Source organism: Mauremys reevesii, linkage group 7 (genome assembly GCF_016161935.1).
Source record: "Mauremys reevesii isolate NIE-2019 linkage group 7, ASM1616193v1, whole genome shotgun sequence".
NCBI classification, from domain to species: Eukaryota; Metazoa; Chordata; order Testudines; family Geoemydidae; genus Mauremys; species Mauremys reevesii.
The window spans coordinates 66,974,042-66,998,195 of NC_052629.1; the positions used below are offsets into that span (position 1 = coordinate 66,974,042).

The 24,154-nt window shown below is 43.6% G+C and overlaps 1 protein-coding gene across 6 annotated transcripts in view; it reads right to left on the minus strand.

The window, feature by feature from the left end:
* The window catches only part of MAPK8 (mitogen-activated protein kinase 8), a 137,234-nt gene that overhangs the window by 24,005 nt on the left and 89,075 nt on the right, over nt 1-24,154 (minus strand). For 4 of the 6 annotated variants that reach the window (XM_039480940.1, XM_039480939.1, XM_039480942.1 and 1 more), the window contains 5 exons: nt 14,584-14,642; nt 14,323-14,461; nt 8,547-8,712; nt 4,271-4,342; nt 1,933-2,115 (listed from right to left, as the gene is read on the minus strand). In XM_039480940.1, coding sequence (XP_039336874.1) covers nt 1,933-2,115; nt 4,271-4,342; nt 8,547-8,712; nt 14,323-14,461; nt 14,584-14,642 — 619 coding nt within the window. Of the gene's footprint in view, nt 1-1,932; nt 2,116-4,270; nt 4,343-4,684; nt 4,757-8,546; nt 8,713-14,322; nt 14,462-14,583; nt 14,643-24,154 lie in introns of all 6 variants that reach the window. The other 2 variants (XM_039480941.1, XM_039480943.1) reach the window with 1 other exon arrangement.

Here is a 24,154-nt window from a genome sequence, read left to right on the forward strand (position 1 = left end):
AAACAAGGGGAAGTGTACAGTGCTAGTACAGCTAGGGAAAAAATATCCCTATCATTTTAACAAGCTGGATATACTAGGAAAGCAATTGGGTGGGAGTTTGCAGTGTAATATTGTGGCAAACTCATCTAAAAAGGCCAATGAAATTTTGGATGCAACACACAGAGCCATCATGAAATAAACCTGGGATGCAAGTCACTCCCTATATTGTATTCCACCTGCAAAACTACAACTATAGGTGAATGCTATATTTCAGCATCTCAATGTTGGAAAGAATCAGAATTGGTGAGAATTCACAGAGAAGCTAAAAAAATGTGATTAAGGGGGTGATTAGTTGTACTGGTTCATGACATTAAAAGGAAGGGAATCTGAAAACCAGTTTACAAGAGTTTGAAGTGTGTAAATACTGAAAAGGGAAAGAATAATTTAGGGTTGTCCACAGAGATAGAACTAGGAGTAAAAGGGTGAAAAATGTCTAGACAACAAGGGTCTGACTGACTCTGCAACTGAACTATGGAACAGTCTCTCAAAATAATGGGTGGTATCCATATCACTTGAGTTACTCAGAACTCAACAGGATAAAGTAATGTAGGAGAAAGTCTCGTAGTAGCTAGGAAGTGGTGGGGTTAGGAGATGGACACGCTAGATTATATCTTTTCAATATATAGTGCCTAGGATTCATAGATTTTAAGGCAAGAAGGGACCATTATGATCTTCTAGTCTGACCGCCTGTATAACACAAGCCAGAGAACTTCCCCCAAATAATTCCTAGAGCAGATCTTTTAGAAAAGCATCCAATCTTGATTTAAGAATGGTCAATGAGGGAGAATCCACCACTGCTCTTGGTAAATTGTTCAATGGTTAACTACTCTCATAATTAAAAATGTACTCTTTATTTAGGCAAAGATATTTAGAGAAAGTAAATACAAGTAAAATTGTGTAGACAGCAAAGCTAGCCATATTAAGGAAGCCACACTGAATTAACCGAATTTCAGTATAAGTGCCTCTATCACTGCAAGTGTTTTTACAACGTGGAGCTTCCAGTGTTTCAAAAATTACCTCACTGCATAAATAAATGGTACAAGAAACCATTCTCCATGTGTAAACCCAGAGGCAAAGAGGGGAGTTCTGAGCATATCAATGTCTCCTTTCTTCTTCCCAAGAATCCTCTTACCCCTAAATGGGCTATGGTCATAGTGCTGGTCAGTCCCTTCCTTAGCTGATAGTGGAAATGAAAAATCCCCATTTGAGATACAACCTAGGCTGTCCTGTGGACAAGCAGGGGCTATAAGAGTGAGAACCTTTTATTCTCCTTTGAGCCTCAAGTCACTTTTTCGAAAGCTTTGTAAGACCAGGCAACAACAGACCATATCGCTTCAAAGCACTACCAGGTTAATCATCTTTTGCTAGAGTACAAAATGTGATGAGCTCATGCTAGTCTACTGTGTTAAGTAGCAGCTGACTTCTAGCACCAAGAAATTCTTATTTCTAGAACGAAGGGATCCCAGAGCCAAAGGCATGGGTAGACAGGATACAAAAAAAAAGGGATATAAAATTACTTTCTCTCTAAAGAGAAAAGAATTCTGGCTACATAGCTTACAACAATAGCTTTCTTTTTTGCCTTTTCCCTCCACCCCCCCCATTTCCTCCAACCTCCACACCCCTCTCTCAGCAGTTTTAGTGTCAGCTGTAAAGGAAAATATCTGTTTCTGGGTAACAAAGAAGCTACTACAAGAATATGCAGCAATAGCTCAGGCGAAAACAGGAACAAGGAGATAGACGTAATCCCAGCACATACATCCCATCCCTTGGCAACAACATTTTAAAGTTTAACTCTTTAAAAGATTCATCTGACAATGGACAAAATTTAAACTTTCATTCACGAGGCTACTACAATATGAAAAATGATACAACATACATGTACAAAGATCTTACCTTTAAGTTTGTTGTGCTCAGAATCAGCTGGGAAAAGTACATCTGGGAAGAGTTTCTCAAAACTATATCCAGCATATTTAGGTCTGTTCTCCACATAAGTCCGCACTGTTGGCTGCAATTTCTTCATGAATTCAGGGCATGGTGTTCCTAGCTGCTCAATAACTTTATTCCATTGATCAATATCTAAGGTCAAGCAGCTAAGAAAAACATGGCATGTCTAACATTAAGCATAAAGGCTATGTTAAGACAATACAAAATATCAAACAGAGATGAAGGTAGCAGGCCGTAATAAATAAAAAGACACTATTAGCTTGTTCAAGAGAACAGTGATGATGAATAAGTGTAAGCTTGGCTGAAGAGATAGTGAAGCTAATATTGATTTTACCCATAAAATATCCAGACTTGCCAAAGGATACTCTTGTAGAAAGTACAGTGAGTTAAAAACCCACCAAGCTAAAGCAAATCTCAAATATAAGTTTAACAGAAACCTACCACGCTTACTATTTGTATAATTGTCCAGAGAGCAGACAGTCGAGTTCTGTTAAATTCAACTCCCAAATTTGCTAGGCATCAATAAGGAATTAGAGGGAAAAGCCACTCATCGGTGTTTTATCTATATAATTTATAGCCTGACTCAAGCTCTGGCTGTGCAATACATGAAGTGTGTACTAATTAGGAGAGAGGTCACATTTGGGCAACGTAGATGTGCACAACAGGGTTGAAATCCTGGCCTCACTTAAGTCAATGAGAACTTTGCCTGTGCTCCTGCTCACTTAAGTGCTAGATACTACAGTCATGAGGACATTATAAAATGCCTATGGAATATAGATGTATCTAACAAAGCCCCATAAATATATTGCAGTTCTCATTTAAAATGTCGTAAGTACAAGAAAGTTCTAATTACCACAATAAGTCATAAAATGAAAGCCAAGCGTTCAAACTTGAATGAACAAAGATAACTGCATAAATAAGAGAGGCCTAATTTAGCTCCCTCTAAAGTTAAACAAAAACTGGGGTTGCTTAGCAGATGTGCAAAAAAACAAACAAACTATTTTTATTAAAACACCTTAACCTTAGGCATGCATATTTGAAAATTTGGGCCCTTGAGTCTTAACATAACAGAAAGTGTCTCCAATTCAATAAAGTACTTGTTGTGTTGAAGTATGCAACAAGTCCCACTGAAGATAAAAAGATTACTCATGTTCATGAAGTTAGATACATCTAAGATGTATTTAAGAAATTACGCTGAATCAGGGCCAGTGTCTCAAATAAATAACTGCAGTCCCGACAGTTGGATGATGCAGAGCAAGACCGATAATACTGTTCATATCTGGAAATATTGGCAATAAGAATTTACGGGTTTGGGCTTTTTCTAGTAGCTTTACCTTTAAAACCAACAAATCTGGAATTTAATGCTTGGTTTAACCAATGAAATTAGTCAAAGGGTTTGGGGGAGGAAGTGAACAGAACTCTGCACAAACAAAACTTCTGATTCTTAGTAATGTCTACTGGTAATGCAGATTCTTTCAGTACAGTTTCCATCTAACAAGTCCTCTGCTGGAAGTATCTTTAACATGGCAATGCCCAGAGAGAGACACTACAACTCATTCACTGAATGGAAACACAGGCCTGGTAGGTATTTCTAAAAGATGCTTTGAAGATTCACTTTTTACTATATTTTATATTACATATATAGATTTATCTATCAATATATTCAGCTATCTAAGATCATCATCTCTGGAGCTTTCCTTTAAAGTAGCACACAAAGCGTAACCTGACACAAGCCGGACTGGTTAGGAATTTTTTAAATGTCCACTTACAAACACAAAAAGCAACATTGCGGAAATATTTAGACAATAGCTGAGATTAGTAGAATAGCAGATCACTCCATAAAATGTTCAGTTAAAAAGGAAAATCAGAACATATAACAAGTAAAGCACTCTACAACAAAAGAAGTCCAACTTAATTATGGCAACACCCAGAAGCAATGGATAGGCACTATATAAAAATCTGAAGTGAAAATAAAAGGGTAAAAACCTCAGTGTGTCCAAGTGGATAGCTACTCGTCTCTCTAAAGTTAGTCTGCATGAATTGCTAAATGCAGCACTGCAAGCTACAGTTATTTGCTTTGCTTTTTAAAAAATGATATTCCCATAACAACTTTGTGACAATCAGAACTAAAAATCATGAACTCACAAATGGTATTTTGAAACAGTAATTTAAACAGTGTTGTAGCAGGCAGCAGTGGAGCAGACAAAGACTACTCTGACATGGACCTGAAATGCTGCTGTATGTTTGGACCTTTCAAAACTACATCCTAGGCCAAAGGTAAGGATACGATCTGTACCAGGAAATAAAACACCACCTTTGATCATTTCTCCCATGATGCACCCAACTGACCAAATGTCAACTGAAAACAAAATGCAATGACATTAACATAAAAGGTAGTTATCAAAATAAAATAAAATTAAAAAATAATCCACACATACGTGAAGTAATTATAAAAAAGCAGTGTACAATGGAAATGAGTGAGGGTGAATGTGTGCTAACTACGGTACCAGCAGAGACTATGTCCTACTGCTAGATGCAGCCTGAGTATAACTGAAGTTCTTACCTCAACAATTTTTGAAATGTATCACAAAAAAATTCATGTCCATTTAAGAAAAAAATTGACCCATATGCATTTTCATGAGAGAACATTAGAACGTTAATCACCTAACTAATTCAACCTGCTGCAGAAGCACAAGGATACAGTCCCTTCCTGGAAAGAGGATTTTGTGGCAAACCATTTCGCCCATAATGCACCCCACAGACCATAAATCCACTATGTTTGTAGCACAAAAAGAAGGAAAAGCAAAGCAAACGGTCATTTAAAATTAAAGAAGCATAACATGACTGCATCCTATCAACTGCAGACAGCACAGGAAGGAAAGAAATAATTGTGGTATTAAGCAGTGAAACTATTTTAAACACACAGTATCTTTAAGGATTATCTTTTCATCTGGCTCATAAAGAAGTCAGAAGATAGCCTTTTGCTTAAAACACTGTCTAAAGTGAGAGAGATGCACACATATCAGACAGTTTAAAGCCCGCCTTGAAGTTCTGGGGCTTGCAATAACAACATGTAATTATTTCCACAAATAGATTTGCTTGGAATAGCAAAAATAAGTATATTTGTTTAAATGTTTCATTGTGCTTGCAAAAGCCAGTCATTTTAAAGCTAGCAAACCAAATTGTCATTTGAAAGAAGGAAACATGTTTCAGTAGTGAATACTTTTAGAGCAGAATTTATGGGTTACTGGCTAAATTTGATTAAGTAGGAACAGAAGAAACTTTTGGCAGGTATTTCCTGAAAAGTGCTTTACTGTGCAGTCCTCTCTCCCTTTAAATAAAAAGGGAATACAAGCAATAAAAGATTATTTAGCATTTTAGAGGATCAGTTAACAAGATTAGTATGTTCCTGGAAGTAGTTAGACTAGAAATAATTGATTTAAAAATACTTCTCCAGCAACATCAGAACGTAATGTTGTCTGATACAAAAGAAACAAACACTCATAATAATACGAGTTTGTATATAAAAAGTACTTAGACTTTCTGCCCTACCTCTCACTTTCTCTCAAAAAACCCTCAACAACCGTGGAAGACATCCCCACTGAAGTACATGTTTACTTTTTACAGGTATGCCAATTTTCTTGCTACTGTTGCTGATTTTTATGCAAGAGTTTTCTTGAAATCAGAGTGATGAATTTTTATTATTACTATTAGCTCCTTGTCAGACACTAGTTTAGAATTTCATTGAAGTAGAAAAGAATGGGTTTTAAGTGAGAACACTTGCATAATAAAAGCATGTGTAATAGTACTGAGTTAAACACACTACAAACAGAGTAGCTTTTTACTCAAAATATTCCTTTTCCCCATGTTTAAGAGTTCCTCTAAAATATTACCTAAATCAATCTCCTGATTACAATCTCAACTCTACAGATTAAGTGTTAAAATTAAGGGCCTGGTTCATTTTAAAAAAGTTTGTTGCTTTTAAATCCCAGATCATAATTACATGAATTGTGGCACATAAGTCACCACTACATTTGAAGATTGGTGTTAATATTGTCTTTATAAACTGTTTTCAGGTATTTAAGAACAATGCATTTTTGCCACAAAACTTAAAAAGGGGTAAAATTTTGTTCTTGACAATTTAATGAAGATTCTAAATGTTGGTTGTTTCACCTGCAAAGCAACCCTCTGCTCTCATGAAGAGAAATGCACCCAAAACCTACTGGAGATAGTCTGGCTCAAAATGATAAACGTGAATTGTGTGGAGAGTAAGGGAAGAGCAACCGTATATGAGCATCAAGTATTTCTCTTCATGCATCAAACGGCAGCGATTTTAACAGGCTCAAATGAGTGAATGTTAGAAACAACTTCTTTGCTCACCCTTTAAAATTTCCAGAAGTTTGCTCTGAAGAACCCTGTCGATTACAAGGGTTTCTTTACAAAGATTTTGTGAAGCTAAAATGTAACCAAGCCTTAAGAGATGGTCTCAGGAAGTTTGGAATAAAAGATCTCAGGTCAAAAATGATCTCGATGAGACATTTTCATATCACTTTTCCTATTCTTCTAATTGTGATAAAGTGTCTGTTGTCTAAAATCCCTACATGGGAAGCACTTACTCCTAATTAAAATTCCAAGGGGAAAAAAAAACTGTTAAAGTGGAAGTAAAGTTGATATTACATATTGGTAATAAAGGGGAAAAATATTACAAGAATGTTTGAATTTCTTGGGTTTATAATACTTGGTTTCAGATAATCCCTGCAATGTTTTTTATCCTTAAGTTACTGACACACATGCTTAACCGTAACTCCATTATAACCATTTTTTGTCTGGAACTTTTCTAATTTTTTTTTAAAAATTGAAGATTTAATACAAAAACACTAAACAAGAAACCCAAAGAGAATGCTACCACAGAACATTTCTATTAAAGATACATACTATCAACCTTAAATCTTTTACAGCTCTTCTTGATCAGCCAACGTGCAATGGTAAATCTGGTCCTTAATTTGCCCAATCCGTATTTCCACTTTTTTAACTGTGGAAATTAAATTCACGTTTATCATTTTGAGCCAGTGTGTTCTGACTGCTTTGGTGCACCAGGGAATCTGCCATTGAAATTTTAAAGTGCACTAATTCTTGTATGAGACATCTGTACGAACCAATACATTCGCTCCATTCCAGAGTATGTTAGAAGGTAATTCCTGTCAATAGCTGGTAATACTATTAGCCCCCCAAAAGACAAGCTTTAATTATTTTTTAAAAAGGAAATCTGTTGCCAGATTGGGACTTCCATAATTGTACAATTATGTATGAGACAACAGGCCATAATAATACAAAGGGTGCGATGCTGCTTTTAAAGAAAGCTGCTCTCTCAGGGAAAAGTTCTGTTTGTTTTTAAAAAAGGTTTGCTTGTCCTTTTTCTTCTCTAATTAGCCACTTTAAAGCCCCAGAAAAAAAGGAAATAAGTGCCTGAGCTAGCCTGATCAGTCAGGTAAATTCAGAGCGAAAAAAACCTTCATCCCTTGCTTGTCTCACTCAGTGTTGGGTTTCTAAATAATAATGCATAGCTTTTACCTAGCTCTTTATACAGCATTTTGGAGGAACATACACACTAATACAAGCTAACAGTCTTTGGAGGAAAACATAGCCCCAGCCTCACAAAAAAAACTATTCACTCATCCACCTGGAGTAACTTTTTCATCATTGTCTTAGGCTATGTCTACACTACAACTTATGTTGGCATAACTTCTCCCACTCAGGGTTTGAATAAACCATCCCCCCTGAACAACATAAGTTACACCAATGTAAGTGTCAACGTGGACAGTGCTATGTCACCAACATAGCTACCGCCGCTCGCAAGGAGTGAAGTAGTTAAGCCAACAGGAGAGCTCTCTCCCATTGGCTTAGAGCAGTTACAAGACAGCTTCCAGTGGCACAGCTGCATCGGTGCTGTAAGCTCTTTAGTGTAGCAGTAGCCTTCATAACATCAGGTGACTAGTTTTTGTTCCTGGGCTTGTAAATACTAAACCAACTAAAGAGGAAGCTAATTTATCAGAACTGGCACTTTTTAAAATAAAAACAAATTAATGCCAGTAGTGAGTGGGCTCAGCTTGCATATCCCTCTTTGGGGTGTGTCTTTCAAAAAGTAGCAAATATATTCCAATGTAGCCTTTTCCTTTCTTATGTCACTTTAGAAGTATTTGTTTTCACATTAGTTACCAATAGGCTCAGAGATAAACGCTCAACCCAAGATATTCTATAGATCAAGGCAGATAGTACATATGGGGAAAGTGCATTTCTCACTTTTTGCAGGTGAAACAAACCACCGTCCCAAGTAGATTATTTATCTTTTTAAACAAACAAGACCCCCAATTTCTTTTTTATATCAAATGTAAACATTTCTAATAGGTTTTATTAAATATGAACTATTGGGTGTAACTATATTATACATTTTGGTCACAGTATCACTTTAAAAGTTTCTACAGCTTGAAAAACATTAACATGTAAAATGTGGTGTGCCAAACAAAAAATAAAAGCTATGTCAAAGAAAGACTATATTTGCTGACCGTTTTCTTTGTATCCCATCCCTAGGATGACCTCTGGTGCTCTGTAGTAACGAGTCACTACATAAGGCGTCATCATAAAACTAGTTCCTGCAGTTCTGGCCAGTCCAAAGTCAAGAATCTTCAAAGTGCAGTCTGATTTTACTACTATATTACTGGGCTTTAAATCCTTAAAAAGAAACATCATACATGACTGCTAAGACAAGAACAAAACACTCTGCAGTTCAAATCTTAAAGAAAATAACCACTGGCATAAAAATTAAAAACTGGGCCATTTTTAGAACTTCATTCTTCCAATATTTTTTTTCCTCATATGAATTAATTTTCATATCTTCAGCCAACCAACGAATTACACCTCTGGTATTACTCTTCAGCAGTTTATGTAACAAGGAGGGGGAGAAAAACACAACGAAGGTGACTAGATATATTAGCAATGTTTGAAATAATTTGGGGTTAGTGTGAAATGTTAGCACTGAGTCAAGTATTACAAACTGCTTAAGGGAATTACCGTTCCAAAGGGAAACAAGGATGGTTGAATTATTAGAGATAATGTCACAGCAGGACTTTTAATCATAAATGGTATTCAAAACATGAAGATTCTTACGATTTAATCAGGCAAAACTTTTTATAGTTAAAATGCATCTGTTAAAAAAGTGAATTACCCTGCATCAACTTTACCAATCAAGGTTGCATTACCTCTTTTGATTTGTTGTAGATATTTCTCTGAATGATCAGAAGGAAATTCATGCTTGCAAAGATTTAGTTTGCAATAATGATTTGGTTGGTCATTGGTTAACCAACTTTAAGATTAATAATGACAGAACCCCGAACTGCCATTGGAAAAACTTCCAGAAGATAACCTTGCACTTTTAAAAACAGGAATCAAAATACCCTTCACAAAGTTTCAAGGCACTTTAGGTGGAAGATTTGCAACTGAACTCTTCAGTTGAGCTCTACAACCAGATTTTTATTTTCCATTGCCCCTTTTAAACTCAGTCTTCCAAGATGCTTTACAAAGCTACGAGCTACAAACTGCCCACACAGCGTCTACAGAAGCATTCAAGGCAACCATTTTGTTCTAAGCCATATTTTCCACACCTTTAGATGTCACAGAGCAAATGCTGGCAATATCATCAGAAGGTTTATCCTAAAAAACATCATGAGATCTCTCATTCCCACCTAACTGATCACTAGAGGCAGGGCCGCCTAGAGGATTCAGGGGGCTTGGGGTCTTCGGTGGTGGGGGGCCCCCGCTTTGGCAGTAATTTGGCGGCGGGGGGTCCTTCCGCTCTGGGACCTGCTGCCGAAGTGCCCTGAAGACCTGTGGCGGGGGCTCCCCACTGCCGAATTACCGCAGGAGACCCGGCACTTTGGCGGCGGGTCCTGCTTCGGTGGTAATTTGGCACCGCCGCTGAAGACCCGGAGCAGAAGAAGCTCCGAGGGCACAGGCCCCACGAGAGTTTTCCAGGGCCCCTGGAGCGAGTGAAGGACCCCGTTCCAGGGCCCCCAAAAAACTCTCATGGGGGCCCCCTGCGGGGCCTGGGGCAAATTGCCCCACTTGCCGCCCCCCTCTGGGCAGCCCTGACTAGAGGAGTGATTCCCCAAAAGACAGAATTACCATGGGATATAAGACCAAGATCTGGCACCCCTTTGAGACAGAAGATACTGATGTATGTAGTTTTTATATGGTAATTTTCAGGCTTCCAGTGAGCCTCTATATTATAAAAGAATATTGCAACACTTACTACAAAATATGAAGTAAATCAAACCAGTGTACAGGAACATTTGAAGTCAGTCACCTTCCCACCTCTCCCCAAATCACATGCTAGGAGAATGTTTTTGAAGATATGATGCATAATAAGGGATTCTATTGACTCTAGAGATTAGTCTTCTGCTTACAAGATACTCAACATTTATTTATCATATTCAAGTGTGATGAGACATTTCAGCTCCTTAGGACAACATTTATTTTAGATTGTGCTGGAGTTGTGTTTATATCCTGTTTGAATAGTTACTGTTGTATATATGCAGGCTTCTATTGTGGGGATGAAATTATTATAGGACCTCTGGAGCAGTCCTGTTTCCCCATCAATAAATTATGTGGCATCTCAGCCGGCCACAATATTATTGTATTAACCAAATTCATTCTCTTCGAAATTGTGAGGCTAGAACTGAGGAAAGATTTTACCATCATCATCAACAGGAAATAATTCCATGCACCCACATCATTTGCACGCAGAAAGTAAATGCCTACATAAGCATATCCATTCTTCAATTTCCTTCCAGTATTTGACCTCCAGAAAGTCTAGAAAATTTGAACGCGAATACAAATCAACAAGACATATATCCTAACATGCTTCAGAATTCCCATGGCTAGTACTGCCACAAGGTACATTTTAAACTCATTCAGGTGTACAAACATACACATTTTCATTATAGCAGGGGCTCAAAAGCCTGATGTGGGAGTGATGCAGTGGTTAGAGCAGGAAATTGATATCACAACTCCTGGATTGTATACCCAACTCCCTTACTGACATTCTGCGTGCCCTTCAGCAAGTCACTCCAGACACTGCTGGGACTCAGCTCAATCACCACCTTCCACCTGAAAAATGGAGACTAAAGCATAGTTCTTGAGCTGTTGCAGGTTCAATCTTTGTAAAATGCTTTGAGTATTCTGGGAACAGGTGCTCATGTATAAGATATTAGTAAGGTTAAGTTATCTATAGTCAAATCTATACTGAGAAGTACTGATGTGAAAGCTATGCATTTCATTATATGTATGTACACTCTATATAATTTGCTTGGCCAGTAAAAATTGTGGGAGCTTTCCTTCATTTTTAGCCTTTACACTGTACATGTATTGTGTTTCTGGCATGCTACTGTTTGAAGCAAGTATTTCCACAAGCAATGCAATATGTTCTGCATAAAAGCACTTATACAGCACTTTACACCTTCAAAGCATTGTGCAAATATTAACTCTCAACCTACATTACTATTTCATAGAGAAGCTAAGTAACCAAATTATGCTTCGTTAAAGGCAGAGCAAGATTTAGAACTAAGGAGTTCGTGACTCTCCGTTGCCATGACATACCAAGACCCCAAATGCACCACACATAACCACAGAAAGAGATAGTATGGGATGAACAGTGTCAACAGGGAAATTGGCATTAGACATTAATGATAATGTTGCTGAGGACCTGGCTAAGTGAGGTACAAATAAAATCACTGCTGAAGCTATGTGTGTTCCACATAAAGCTAATGTCCTTTGCAAATATCCCTTTTCTTCAGAAGGTTTGTTGTAACCTGCTTGACAGACACAAGGAAAACTAAAGCTTTACACCTTTAAATACAAATGATTAATTGATGCAAAATTAAGCAATACAACATTTTTTATGAACAGCAGGCTAGTCTTACTATGAAGGCTGAGAATAAACTGTCATAATATGAGGACCTGAAGGTAAAATTGATCCACCTGTGTCATTCAGAGCTATTAACGCATTCAAAGATCATTATTTACACAGCAAATGTGCCAAAAGTTAGCCTTGCCAGAATAGGTCATCTTGTGAATTTATACTGCACAACAATATGAAGCAATTCAAATACTTCAGGAATGTCCGTACAAATTCTAAACTACAACTACCAGGAAGCACTGAAGCTAAATTTCCTGATTTTCAAACTAATCACCCACCACCAATAATATCTGGAACTGAACACTGTGGTGGTGAAGTAGCTCCTTTTATAACTGTGATTGCATAAATGTTTCCATTCACCTGCAGGTTCTCTGAGAGCAGGGGCTCTGTATTATGGTGTGCTTAGAAGGTCTGAAAGAAGACTGCCCTGCAACTCCTAAAACTGACAGAACAGGGCCTCCCCTCCTATGTATTTCAACATGGGTCAGGAGAGGGCATTCTCGCCAAGTATGTCCATAGTATTGGGATTTCTTTTCCACAGCAAAAAAACCCTAGGAAAATATCAAGATTGTACAGCTAAGCACTCAGACAGGAAACGCCAAGGTTGCATGTGTAGCCTTTCTTTGAACCCCTGAGTCTATGCATTTTGATGAAGACTTTGATGACACACACAAGTGTCACAAAAATCACACTGAATTTCTCATACAACATAGTATCAATCAATTTTTTGGCACCATCCTAAATAAACAAACACAATATTCTGTAGGTTTTTTTTTTATCTGGTATACAAAGGATAATACAAACATTGAAATGAAAGAGTACATGGAAAAACAGTAATAGCACACAAAACTACAGGTCAAGTACAACAGGATAAGTATTTCAGAATAATAAAAAAAATTCTCTGGCATATACATATCCAAGTAAATTACCTTGGATAGTTAACTGTCTCATCCCCTGAATTGCACCTAAGGAAGGCTGCACTGCTGACTGAAGAGAATGTATAGTATATGGGTGCTGAAAAATAATTAAATGCATACCAAGATGAGAACTTATTTAAGAAGTCAATACACACATATAATTAAATATTGTAACAATGAAAACAGAGTAAGCAAATGAAGTATTATAAGTTGCTACGTATTACTAAGATTGTGTATATATATATATATATATATATATAAAATATATATATACACACACAATCTTATCTATACACACACAACAATATTTTTTTTTTGAGAAATCATATACAATTATGTAACTGTAGACAGTATTGTAAAGCATGGACAACTTAACTTCACAATTTCCTGACCTGAGTGCCTAATTAAGCAACCTTGACTTAATATAAACAGCACAATGAGGCAGGGGTGGCCAACCTGAGCCTGAGAAGGAGCCAGAATTTACCAATATACATTGCCAAAGAGCCACAGTAATACGTTTGCAGCCCCCCCAGCAGCTCCCACAATCCGCTCCCAGCATCTCCCACCCACCAACAGCCCCGCCAATCAGCGCCTCCCCCCTCCCTCCCCATACCTCCTGATCAGCTGTTTTGTGGTGTGCAGGAGGTTCTGGGGAGGTCGAGGGTGAGGGGAGTGAGGGCACGGCAGGCTCAGGGGAGGGGGCAGGAAGGGGTGGAGTGGGGGCAGGGCCTGTGGCAGAGCCAGGGGTTGAGCAGTGAGCACCCCCCAGCACACTGGAAAGCTGGCGCCTGTAGCTCCAGCCCCGGAGTTGGTGCCTATACAAGGAGCCCCATATTAACTTCTGAAGAGCCGCATGTGGCTCTGGAGCCACAGGTTGGCCACCCCTGCAATGAGGAAACAGTCAGGCGGCTTACAGGATAGAATTTTCCAAGCTACACGGTTGTATAAAGTTTCACTCACAGGACTAGACAATATTTGATTATGCAGAGAATTTTAAAGGTGTATAATGTGCTTGTTATTTTTTAAAAAAATGCAAAAATAAAGATTACATGATGGCAGTTTAAAAATATATGGAATTTCACATTTGGTTACCAAAAAACGAAACAGGAACTTAGTTGGTTTAACCAATTAGTATAAAAAGTCACTCTTTTCCAGGTATTCTTTCCTTCTGATATCCACTAGGATAAGAATTCTACTGCAAAATTAGAGGAGGTGATGCAACCTATTATACAGATTTTGGACAATTTAGTCTAGCCAAAATTGAGATCCAGTTCAGGATGGACTCATACTTTTGTTTCAAATTTACACACACACACACACACACACCACCAACAACAACGCAGGCTTTGAAAGTAGATACATGGTTTCGATATTAATAGAATTTTTCCCAGCTTCTTAATACTGAAGGCGAGAACATTAGGTGGATTTTAAAAAGTATAGTATACCACTAACCCTATGTATAATTCCAGCAGAGTGAAGATGCTTGATACCACACAGCATCTGATAAAGAAGGTACGACATTCGTTCATGGTCCAGCTCCATCTGAATCACTTGGCAGAGATTTGCATCCATGAGCTCCATCACTATGTAACTTATGAAACAACAACAAATGAGTAATTAGAAGATAAGGTGTATTGTCTGAAGTCCATTCCACTGCACACGCTTGTGACAAGTAACTAAATAGTTACAAACTTGGGTAAAAATTAGACTTACACATCTTGAAATTCCTCCAGGGATTTCTGTGGTGTGAACACATTCAGTAGGCCAATTATCTGTGAAGAGAAATAAAGAAAACTCACAAAAAGTCAACAAATAGATTTTGCCTACCTCTGCAAAACACAAAATTGGTGGCTGGAAAGAAGTAAAACTTGGTCTAAGAACTCTCCTGATTATACAAGTGCACTTTGCTCTCTACTACGCATAACCCAATAGTCATTGTTAAGAATTGCATTTACCAGCTTTCTAACTAATGCTGCCAACCCTCCAGGATTGCCCTGGAGTCTCCAAGAAGTAAAGATTAGTCTTTAATTAAAGTTTATGTCATGTGATGAAATCCCCAGGAATATGTCCAACCTAAACTGGCAACCCTATTTCCAACCTAATCTCTGAAGTCAGAGCTACAGCACTTTTGCACAGTAATATGCATTATTACTGGCAAAGTGCGTGTCCAAATGAACTGCCCATGTAGTAACAGGATAAAGTGACAAAGGAAGGTTGAGAAACTTCTTTTGCACCATGGACAACCGGAAGAGCTGAAGACGATTCTGTGCTGTACCAGAAGTTCTGTGGTGTTCAAACTCAAGGTGAAATATAACTTGTAAAAGAAGAAATTATAACATTTACAAACACTGAGTGATGGAAGTAAGAGTTACACTGCCAGGCAGCCAGAACAGCAGATTAAAATGCTTCAGCTGAAGTGAACAGGTTGCATAGAGGTTCTTTAAGGACAGCTAGTGCAATGTCATAACCCTTCAAGAGATGTGGCGTGTTTACCTTACGATAATATTTCATTAGAAATTAATCCAGAGGTAGATTAGTAAGTGCTTATTAAATGAAGTGCACCACTGATTCATCACAAAGAAAAGCACAAGAATAAGTGAGCAAAAGAGGAAACCAGAGCTTCCAAGGGAAGGATGTCTGGAAGAGGAAAAGACAGTTACTCACCGTTGTAACTGTTGTTCTTCGAGATGTGTTGCTCATATCCATTCCATGTAGGTGTGCGCGCGCTGCATGCACGCTCGTCGGAAGACTTTTACCCTAGCAACTCAGTGGGTCGACTGGGCGCCCCCTGGAGTGGCGCCACCATGGCCGCGGATATATACCCCAGCCGACCCACCCACTCCTCAGTTCCTTCTTGCCAGCTACTCCGACAGTGCGGAAGGAGGGTGGGTGTGGAATGGATATGAGCAACACATCTCGAAGAACAACAGTTACAACGGCGAGTAACCGTCTTTTCTTCTTCGAGTGATTGCTCATATCCATTCCATGTAGGTGATTCCCAAGCCTTACCTAGGCGGTGGGGTCGGAGTGAGACGTGGCGGAATGCAAAACTGCCGAGCCGAAGGCCGCATCGTCTCTAGACTGCTGCACCAGAGCGTAGTGCGAAGCAAACGTATGGACCGATGACCAGGTCGCTGCACGGCATATCTCCTGAACCGGTACGTGTGCCAGGAAGGCGGCTGAAGAAGCCTGAGCCCTGGTAGAATGAGCAGTGAGGTGGCCCGCTGGAACATGGGCCAAGTCATAGCACGTGCGGATGCATGCTGTCAGCCACGAGGAGATCCTTTGAGTGGAGATGGGAAGGCCTTTCATGCGGTCCGCTATGGCCACGAAGAGCTGGGGGGACTTACGAAAGGGCCTTGGGCGGTCAATATACAATGCAAGTGCCCTGCGGACATCCAGGGAGTGTAATCGCTGCTCCCGTGGAGATGAATGAGGTTTGGGGCAGAAAACCGGGAGGAAGATGTCCTGACTGGTGTGGAAGGCCGAGACCACCTTAGGGAGAAAAGCGGGATGTGGCCGCAATTGAACTTTGTCCTTGTGAAAGACAGTGTAAGGAGGGTCTACAGTGAGGGCTCGGATCTCAGAGACCCTCCGAGCCGAAGTAATGGCCACCAGAAAAACTGTCTTCCATAACAGGTATAGGAGGGAACAGGTTGCCATCGGCTCAAAGGGCGGTCCCATGAGCCTGTTGAGTACTAGGTTCAGGTCCCAGGTAGGGGCAGGGTGACGGATCTGAGGGTAGAGACGTTCCAGCCATTTACGGAACCTAGCGACCACCGGGTGAGAGAACACAGAGTGTCCACCCTCGCCAGGATGAAAAGCGGATATGGCCGCTAAGTGGACCTTCAGGGAAGATATGGCCAAGCCCTGCTGTTTAAGGTGCCATAGGTAGTCCAGGATAACTGGCACGGAGACCGCCGTGGGCGCAAGAGCCCGTGAAACACAACAGAGCGAGAAAGGCTTCCACTTGGCCAAGTATGTGGAGCGAGTGGAAGGTTTCCTGCTGCTGAGCAGGATATGTTGCACAGGTGCGGAGCAGCGGAGCTCTGAGGCGTCTAACCACGCAGGAGCCACGCCGTGAGGTGGAGAGCCTGGAGGTCCGGATGGCGGAGACTGCCGTGTTCCTGAGTTATAAGGTCCGGGCAGAGGGGGAGGGTGATCGGCGGGGACACAGAGAGGCTGAGTAGCGTGGTGTACCAGGGTTGCCTGGCCCATGCCGGAGCAATCAGGATCAGATGAGCCCTGTCCTGACGGAGCTTCAGCAGAACCTTGTGGACTAATGGGAACGGGGGAAACGCATAGCACAGTTAGTGAGTCCATGGAATGAGAAATGCGTCCGATATCGACCCTGGTGAGTGCCCCCAGAACGAGCAGAACGTTTGGCACTTCCTGTTCGCACGCGTCGTGAAGAGGTCCACCTGGGGAAATCTCCACCTGCGGAAAATGGTGTGGATAATGTCTGGTCTTAGGGACCACTCATGGCACAGGAAGGATCTGCTCAACGGATCCACGAGAGCATTCTGAACTCCCGGGAGAAAGGATGCCACCAGGTCGATCGTATGTTGTATGCAGAAGTGGATGGCTTCTCGGCAAAGGGGGGAAGAGTGGGCCCCGCCTTGTTTGTTGATGTAGTACATGGCCGTTGTGTTGTCCGTGAAGACGGAGACACAACAGCCGGACAGAAGCTTGCGGAATGCCTGGCATGCGAGGCAGACCGCTCTGAGTTCCCAAACGTTTATGTGGAGCGAGAGCTCCTCTGATGACCACAGGCCCTGTGTTCGCAGTTGGCCCAGGTGGGCTCCCCAGCCGAGGGAAGACGCGTCTGTCGTTAGAGACAACATGGGCTGGGGCGGGTGAAAGGGCAACCCTGCACACACCACGGAGGGGTTCAGCCACCAATCGAGGGAGTGAAGCACATTCGGCGGCACAGTGACCAAGGTGTCTTTTGAGTCTCTGGCTGGACGTACACCGAGTGGAGCCACATCTGAAAGGGGCGGAGCCGGAGCCTGGCGTACTTGGTGACGTACGTACACGCCGCCATGTGCCCCAGCAGAGCGAGGCCAGTGCGGGCCGAGGTCGTGGGGAAGGCCTGAAGGCTGCGGATGACGGTCGCCAACGCCAGGAACCTTGGCTGAGGAAGACAGGCCTTGGCCAAAGTGGAATCCAAGGTCACGCCTATAAAGTCCAGCCTCTGCGTGGGAACCAGGGTGGATTTGTCCATGTTGAGCAGCAGGCCGAGGCTCGTGAACAGGTCCTGTGCCACTCGGACATGCTCCCTGACTTGTTCCCTGGAGGCCCCTTTCAGGAGCCAGTCGTCCAGGTAGGGGAACACGTGGAGCCCTTGGCGCCGGAGGTGGGCGGCTACCACTGCCATGCACTTCGTGAACACTCGAGGTGCTGTGGAGAGGCCGAAGGGAAGGACCGCGAACTGGAAGTGTCGATGGCCCACCACAAAGCGGAGGAATTGTCTGTGCGGAGGGAATATGGCTATATGAAAGTAAGCGCCTTTCATGTCGAGGGCAGCATACCAGTCCCTGGGGTCCAAGGAGGGAATGATGGTCCCTAGGGAGACCATCCGGAACTTTAACTTCAATAGGAATTTGTTGAGGCCACGTAGGTCTAGGATCGGCCTGAGACCTCCTTTTGACTTCGGAATCAGGAAGTAACGGGAGTAAAATCCTCTGCCCCAATCTTTCTTCGGTACCTCCTCTATTGCTCCGATGTCGAGAAGCGTTTGGACTTCTTGCAAGAGGAATTGCTCGTGAGAGGGGTCCCTGAAGAGGGACTGGGAGGGAGGGCGGTAAGGCGGGGTTGAAGCAAACTGGAGGTGGTATCCGTGCTTCACCGTGCGTAGGACCCAGACATCTGAGGTCAAGAGGGACCACGCAGGGAAAAAATAAGAGAGGCGGTTGGAGAACAGGGGGGGAGGATCCCGAACTGGGAAAGGTATGCTGCCCCCGGGCGTGCCTTCAAAAGGACGTCTTCGGGCCCGGCTGCAGCTTAGAGGCGCCGCGATTGTGGCCTGATTGAGGGCCGGAATAGCGCCTGCGGCCTCCTCGTCCTCTACTAAAGTCTTGTCCACGTCTAGGGACAGAGTAGGGATGGAAGTGCGGTAAGTGCGGCGCTGGGTTACAGGTGTATGCATACTGAGGTTGCGCATCGTAACCCGATTGTCCTTTAGGCTCTGAAGCCTAGAGTCAGTCTTCTCCGAAAATAGGTCTTTTCCCTCAAAGGGCAAGTCTTGTATGGTGTACTGGAGTTCAGGCGGAAGGTTGGAAGCCTGCAACCAAGAGATGCGCCTCATGGTAACACCTGCTGCCAAGGTTCGGGCTGCGGAGTCAGCCGCATCTAGGGAGGCCTGCAAGGACGTTCTAGCCACCTTCTTTCCCTCCTCCAGGAAGGCCTTGTACTCCTGGCGGGAATCCGGGGGAAGCAACTCCCGGAACTTCGCCATCTCCGTCCAGGTATTGTAGTCATAACGACTCAGTAGCGCATGCTGATTCGCAACTCGGAGTTGCAAGGCGCCCGCCGAGTATACTTTACGGCCCAGGAGGTCCATCCTTCTGGCCTCTTTGGACTTCGGTGCGGGGGCCAGTTGACCATGGAGTTCTTTGTCATTAACCAACTGGACGACTAGGGAGGAGGGTGCATGTAAAGGTACTCATACCCCCTGGATGGCACCATATATTTCCGCTCGACCCCCTTAGCTGTTGGTGGAATTGAAGCAGGAGATTGCCAAAGGGTATCTGCCTTGGCCTGGATCGTCTTAATGAACGGCAGGGCCACTCTCGTGGGTGCGTCCGCCGCCAAGATACTGCACACAGGGTCCTCGACCTCTGGGACCTCCTCTACCTGCAGGTTGATATTCAGGGCAATCCACCTAAGGAGGTCCTGATGGGAAGCGAGGTCGACTGGAGGTGGACTCGAGGATGACGCGCCCGCCACTGCCTCGTCAGGTGAAGAGGAGGACAAGACCCCGGGGGCCAGGACATCGGGCATCTGCTCCTCGAGTTGAGGTTCCTGCTCCGGAGGCACCGGGGAGGCGGCTGGAGGCGGTAACGGGGAGTCCACGCCCGGTGGTGGAGGGCGACTAATTGTGGCCTCCGGGGCCAGACGGTCCGAAGTGGCGGCTCGTGATGGAGCAAGGGGAGCACCTTGGGCCTGATGGTATGCCCAATGTGTCCAAAAGGGCCACTGCTGGTTACCCTGCGTTTCAGGATGCGGTTCCTGAAACAGGCCCTCCGGTACATCTGCCTCTGGGTCTTGGGAATAGTAGCTTCCCATGTGCGAGGAAGCCGAGGGATGCCTGGACGGCCATGGTGGGGCGGATAGGCCTTCAGCCGATGTTCCCACCGACTTGGTACTCTTCTGCACCGGGGAACAGTGCCGGGAGAAACTGCGGTGCTGAGAACGGGACCGGGACCTGCGACCGGCTCAGTGCCGGGAGGTCGACCTGGACCTGGTGTATCGGCGCCTGGAGCGGCTTCTAGAGGAACGGTGCCATGACCGGTGCCGAGACCTCGACCGGTGCCGGGAGAAGTACGATGGCGACCGGGATCTAGAGCAGCACCGCGAGTCCGACCGGCGCCGTGCCGAGGAGCGGTGCCGGGACTGTGAGCGGCGGGAGGAGCGAGAACGGTGCCGGGACCTGGAGCGGCGGTGGGACCGTGACCGGGAGCGGTGCTGGGTGCTGGAGGAAGCAGGATGGATCAACGCTGGCTTCCCCATCGATTGGACAGCCCACACCGGCGGTGCCGGGGGTGGCGGCTGTGCCGCATCCGAGAGCGCTATCAGGTCCTTTGCCACCTCGCAGACCTCCGGCGTAGAAGGCACCATCAACTCAACCACGGCAGGTGCCAGGGAGACAGGAGCCGGACTCAACGGGCCCTGGGGTGCCGGAGTCTACGGCAACGGCTCAGGCGGTAGCACGGTGGCTGCAGGCACCGTGCGGTGCGGTGGAGCCGTGCCCTCATGCCGCACCGTGGGCGGTGCCGGGGCGGCAGGGGTCTTAGGAATCTTCACTCTAGGAGAGAGCGAGCACCTCTGGCTTGACTTAGGCATCGACGACGTTCGGTGCCGAGAAGGAGCAGGTGCACCGGTGCGGCCGGGTGCCGAAGACGAACTCTTTGCATCCGACGAAGGTGCACTCGGTGCCGAGGCCGGAGGGGTTAGAGCCGCCTCCATGAGGAGCTGTTTCAGTCTAATGTCCCTCTCCTTCTTTGTCCGAGGCTTGAAAGACTTGCAAATCGCGCACTTAGAGGATAAGTGCGACTCCCCGAGGCACTTTAAACAGGAGTCATGCAGATCTCCTGTAGGCATCGGGCGATGGCAAAGCGAACACGGCTTGAATCCCGGGGAGCCGGGCATGAGCGCCGGCCCCGGTGCAGGGAGGGCAAGAGCCCCGAACCCGACTAAACGTACTAAACTCTAATATAACTACTTCAGAAACAACTACTACTAACTTTAAACTGATTTTGAACTATATACACGAAAGCCATGAGAACGCTAGGGAGGTGAAGGTCAGCTAAGCTGCACTCCGCTGTTCCAACGACCGACACGGGCGGTAAGAAGGAACTGAGGAGTGGGTGGGTGGGCTGGGGTATATATCCGCGGCCATGGTGGTGCCACTCCAGGGGGCGCCCAGCCGACCCACTGAGTTGCTAGGGTAAAAGTCTTCTGACGAGCGTGCACGCGGCACGCGCACACCTACATGGAATGGATATGAGCAATCACTCGAAGAAGTAGCTTGAGTGTTTGCATACAAGAAGAAAATGAATTACTACTAGTCACCATGATTGCTGATGCTGTGTGTGAAGAGGGAAGACAGTTATACTGAGCCCAAGCCTGTTATCTTCCAGCTGAGGGAGAAGAAAATGAAATAAGCACTACCATACAAATATCAGATCTTTACAGGCTTCAGTGGGACACTGGCTTTACCATTTCATTGCAGGAGGGGCTAACTGTTTTACAGCTGAGATAATTTATAGCAGAGCCATTCAAGCAACCAATTTACTGCTTTTATAAATGCCCATGCTATAATTCCCACCAAATTTAGCATAAAAAGAAGACTCTGATGCACGCAAAATCAGAATATTTTGGCCAGCAGTGCTGGGGCTTTGCTTGTGCCCTGAATGTCCTCATCCTCTCCCCCACTTGATGGGATTAAGGGCAAAGTAGGCCCCAACTGTCCCTTAGTTCCTTCACCAATAGAGAATCCAGATGGTACAGGACTCCATAGCAGCAGGGAATGAGAACAGGTCATGGAATCCAAATGGACACAACATCTCAAAGAACCACAGATACTGTTGGATAAGACATCTCTCTCTTCTTTGAGTGATTGTCCACATGGATTCCACTTCTGGTGGCTAACTACCAGTGCCCTCAAATCAGGAGGTAGGTGCTAGGAGTCCTAGTTAAATGAGGATTGCAGGACAGCTCTACCAAAGTGGGAGTGAGATCTTGAGGCCACAACTAAGGAGTAGTGCTGGGTGAAAGTGTGGACTGATCCTCATGTAGCTACCCTGTGAATTTCTGAGATGGGGATGCTTTTTAGAAAAGCAGCCAAAGCTATCTGAGTCCTGGTAGAATGGCTTCTAACCTTCATGGGTGGATATCATAGCATAATTTAATACAATTAAATATCAATTTGGACAATCTTTGGGTGGATATTGTTGGACCTTTAATCGTATTTATAACTGTTACAGACAGCCTGGGAGAGCTCCTGAAGGAGCTGTCAAGGTCATTTGGAAAAGCCCTGATCACATCTGTTAGGATATAGATATTCAGGCCTATCTGTAAAGGCCTATACTTTAAGAATTTAGGTGCATTCTTATCTTTTAGCTAGTTATAGAGGTATAAAAGAAAGAATCAAAATCACAGTCTGTCTGTGTAATGGCCTTCTCTTACTGTGACAGGCTAAGGCCTTCAGCTAAGAAGCAGAGGCAGCCATAAGCTGGGAAGTGTATGGTCACATCCTCACATTCCAGACTAGTCACATTGAAATAAGGTGCTATTGGGTTGTTAGGAATACAATCCTATCCTGATATTCCTATCACCTCCAGAGAAAGGGAAGAGCCTAGAAGATGTAAAAGGAAATTTAGTTTAATAGTTTTCTGTCTGGTAAGAACTCACTTATCAATAGAGACAGCTGGAAAACCCTTATGTCTGTATAGATGTAGTTGTGAAATCCTCACTTCTGTATTGTTTTGTATGTTTATTTGCATGGTCTTGGTCTGGTTCTGTGATAGTTTCTGTCTGCTTTATAATTAATTTTGTTGGGTGTAAACCAATTAAGGTGGTGGGATATAATTGGTTAAATAACCATGTTACAATATGTTAGGATTGGTTAGTTAAATTTCAGTAAAATGATTGGTTAAGGTATAGTTAAGCAGAACTCAACTTTTACTATAAAGTCTGCAGTCAATCAGGAAGGAGGGGGGAATGGGAACAGGGACTGGGGATGGGGGTGGAGGAATTGGGATCATGTTTTGCTAAAGGGGGAAATGGGAACGGGGGATGGGAACAGAAACAGGGACACAGGCAAGGCTCTGTGGTGTCAGAGCTGGGAAGGGGGACACTAAGGAAGGAAACTGGAATCATGCTTGCTGGAAGTTCACCCCAATAAACATCAAATTGTTTGCGCCTTTGGACTTTGGGTATTGTTGCTCTTTGTTCATGCGAGAAGGACCAGGGAAGTGAGAGGGTGAAGGAATAAGCCCCCTAACAACATCCAGGATGTGCAGTTTGGTTTCCTTCTTGATTACAGCACAGAAGAAAACTAGCCAAAAAAGGCTCCTCAAGTGTCCATCATTAAGTGAAACAGCCACATCACAAGAGGGGCAAGTTTTGAATGCTGGGGACCTTGTTGCAGCCGTAGCTGCTAAATCCCAGTACCAGGAAGTCCCTAATATTAAGTTTTGTTCTGCAGTTTTTTCTTTTAATATTGCCAAAGGCCATACAAAAGAGAAACACATTATGCCAACTATGCTATTTATTTACATACACGAGTATCAGAGTTGCATAGTGAACAGAAGTAGATCCTGCAAGGATTCCCATCTTGCAACCATGGGTGGCGAGAAGGAACTGAAAGATGGTTGGGCCCATGCACTCCATATTGCCCTCAAGTGGGGGAACACTAGGCACCCAGGTTACAGGCACAGCCCCAACAGACATTGCTGCCAAAAGAATTAGATCTCCTGTGCATCAGATGCCTGCACATCAGAAGTGGAATCCATGTGGACAATCACTCTAAATTATAACCCTACAGCAATCAATGTTTCAG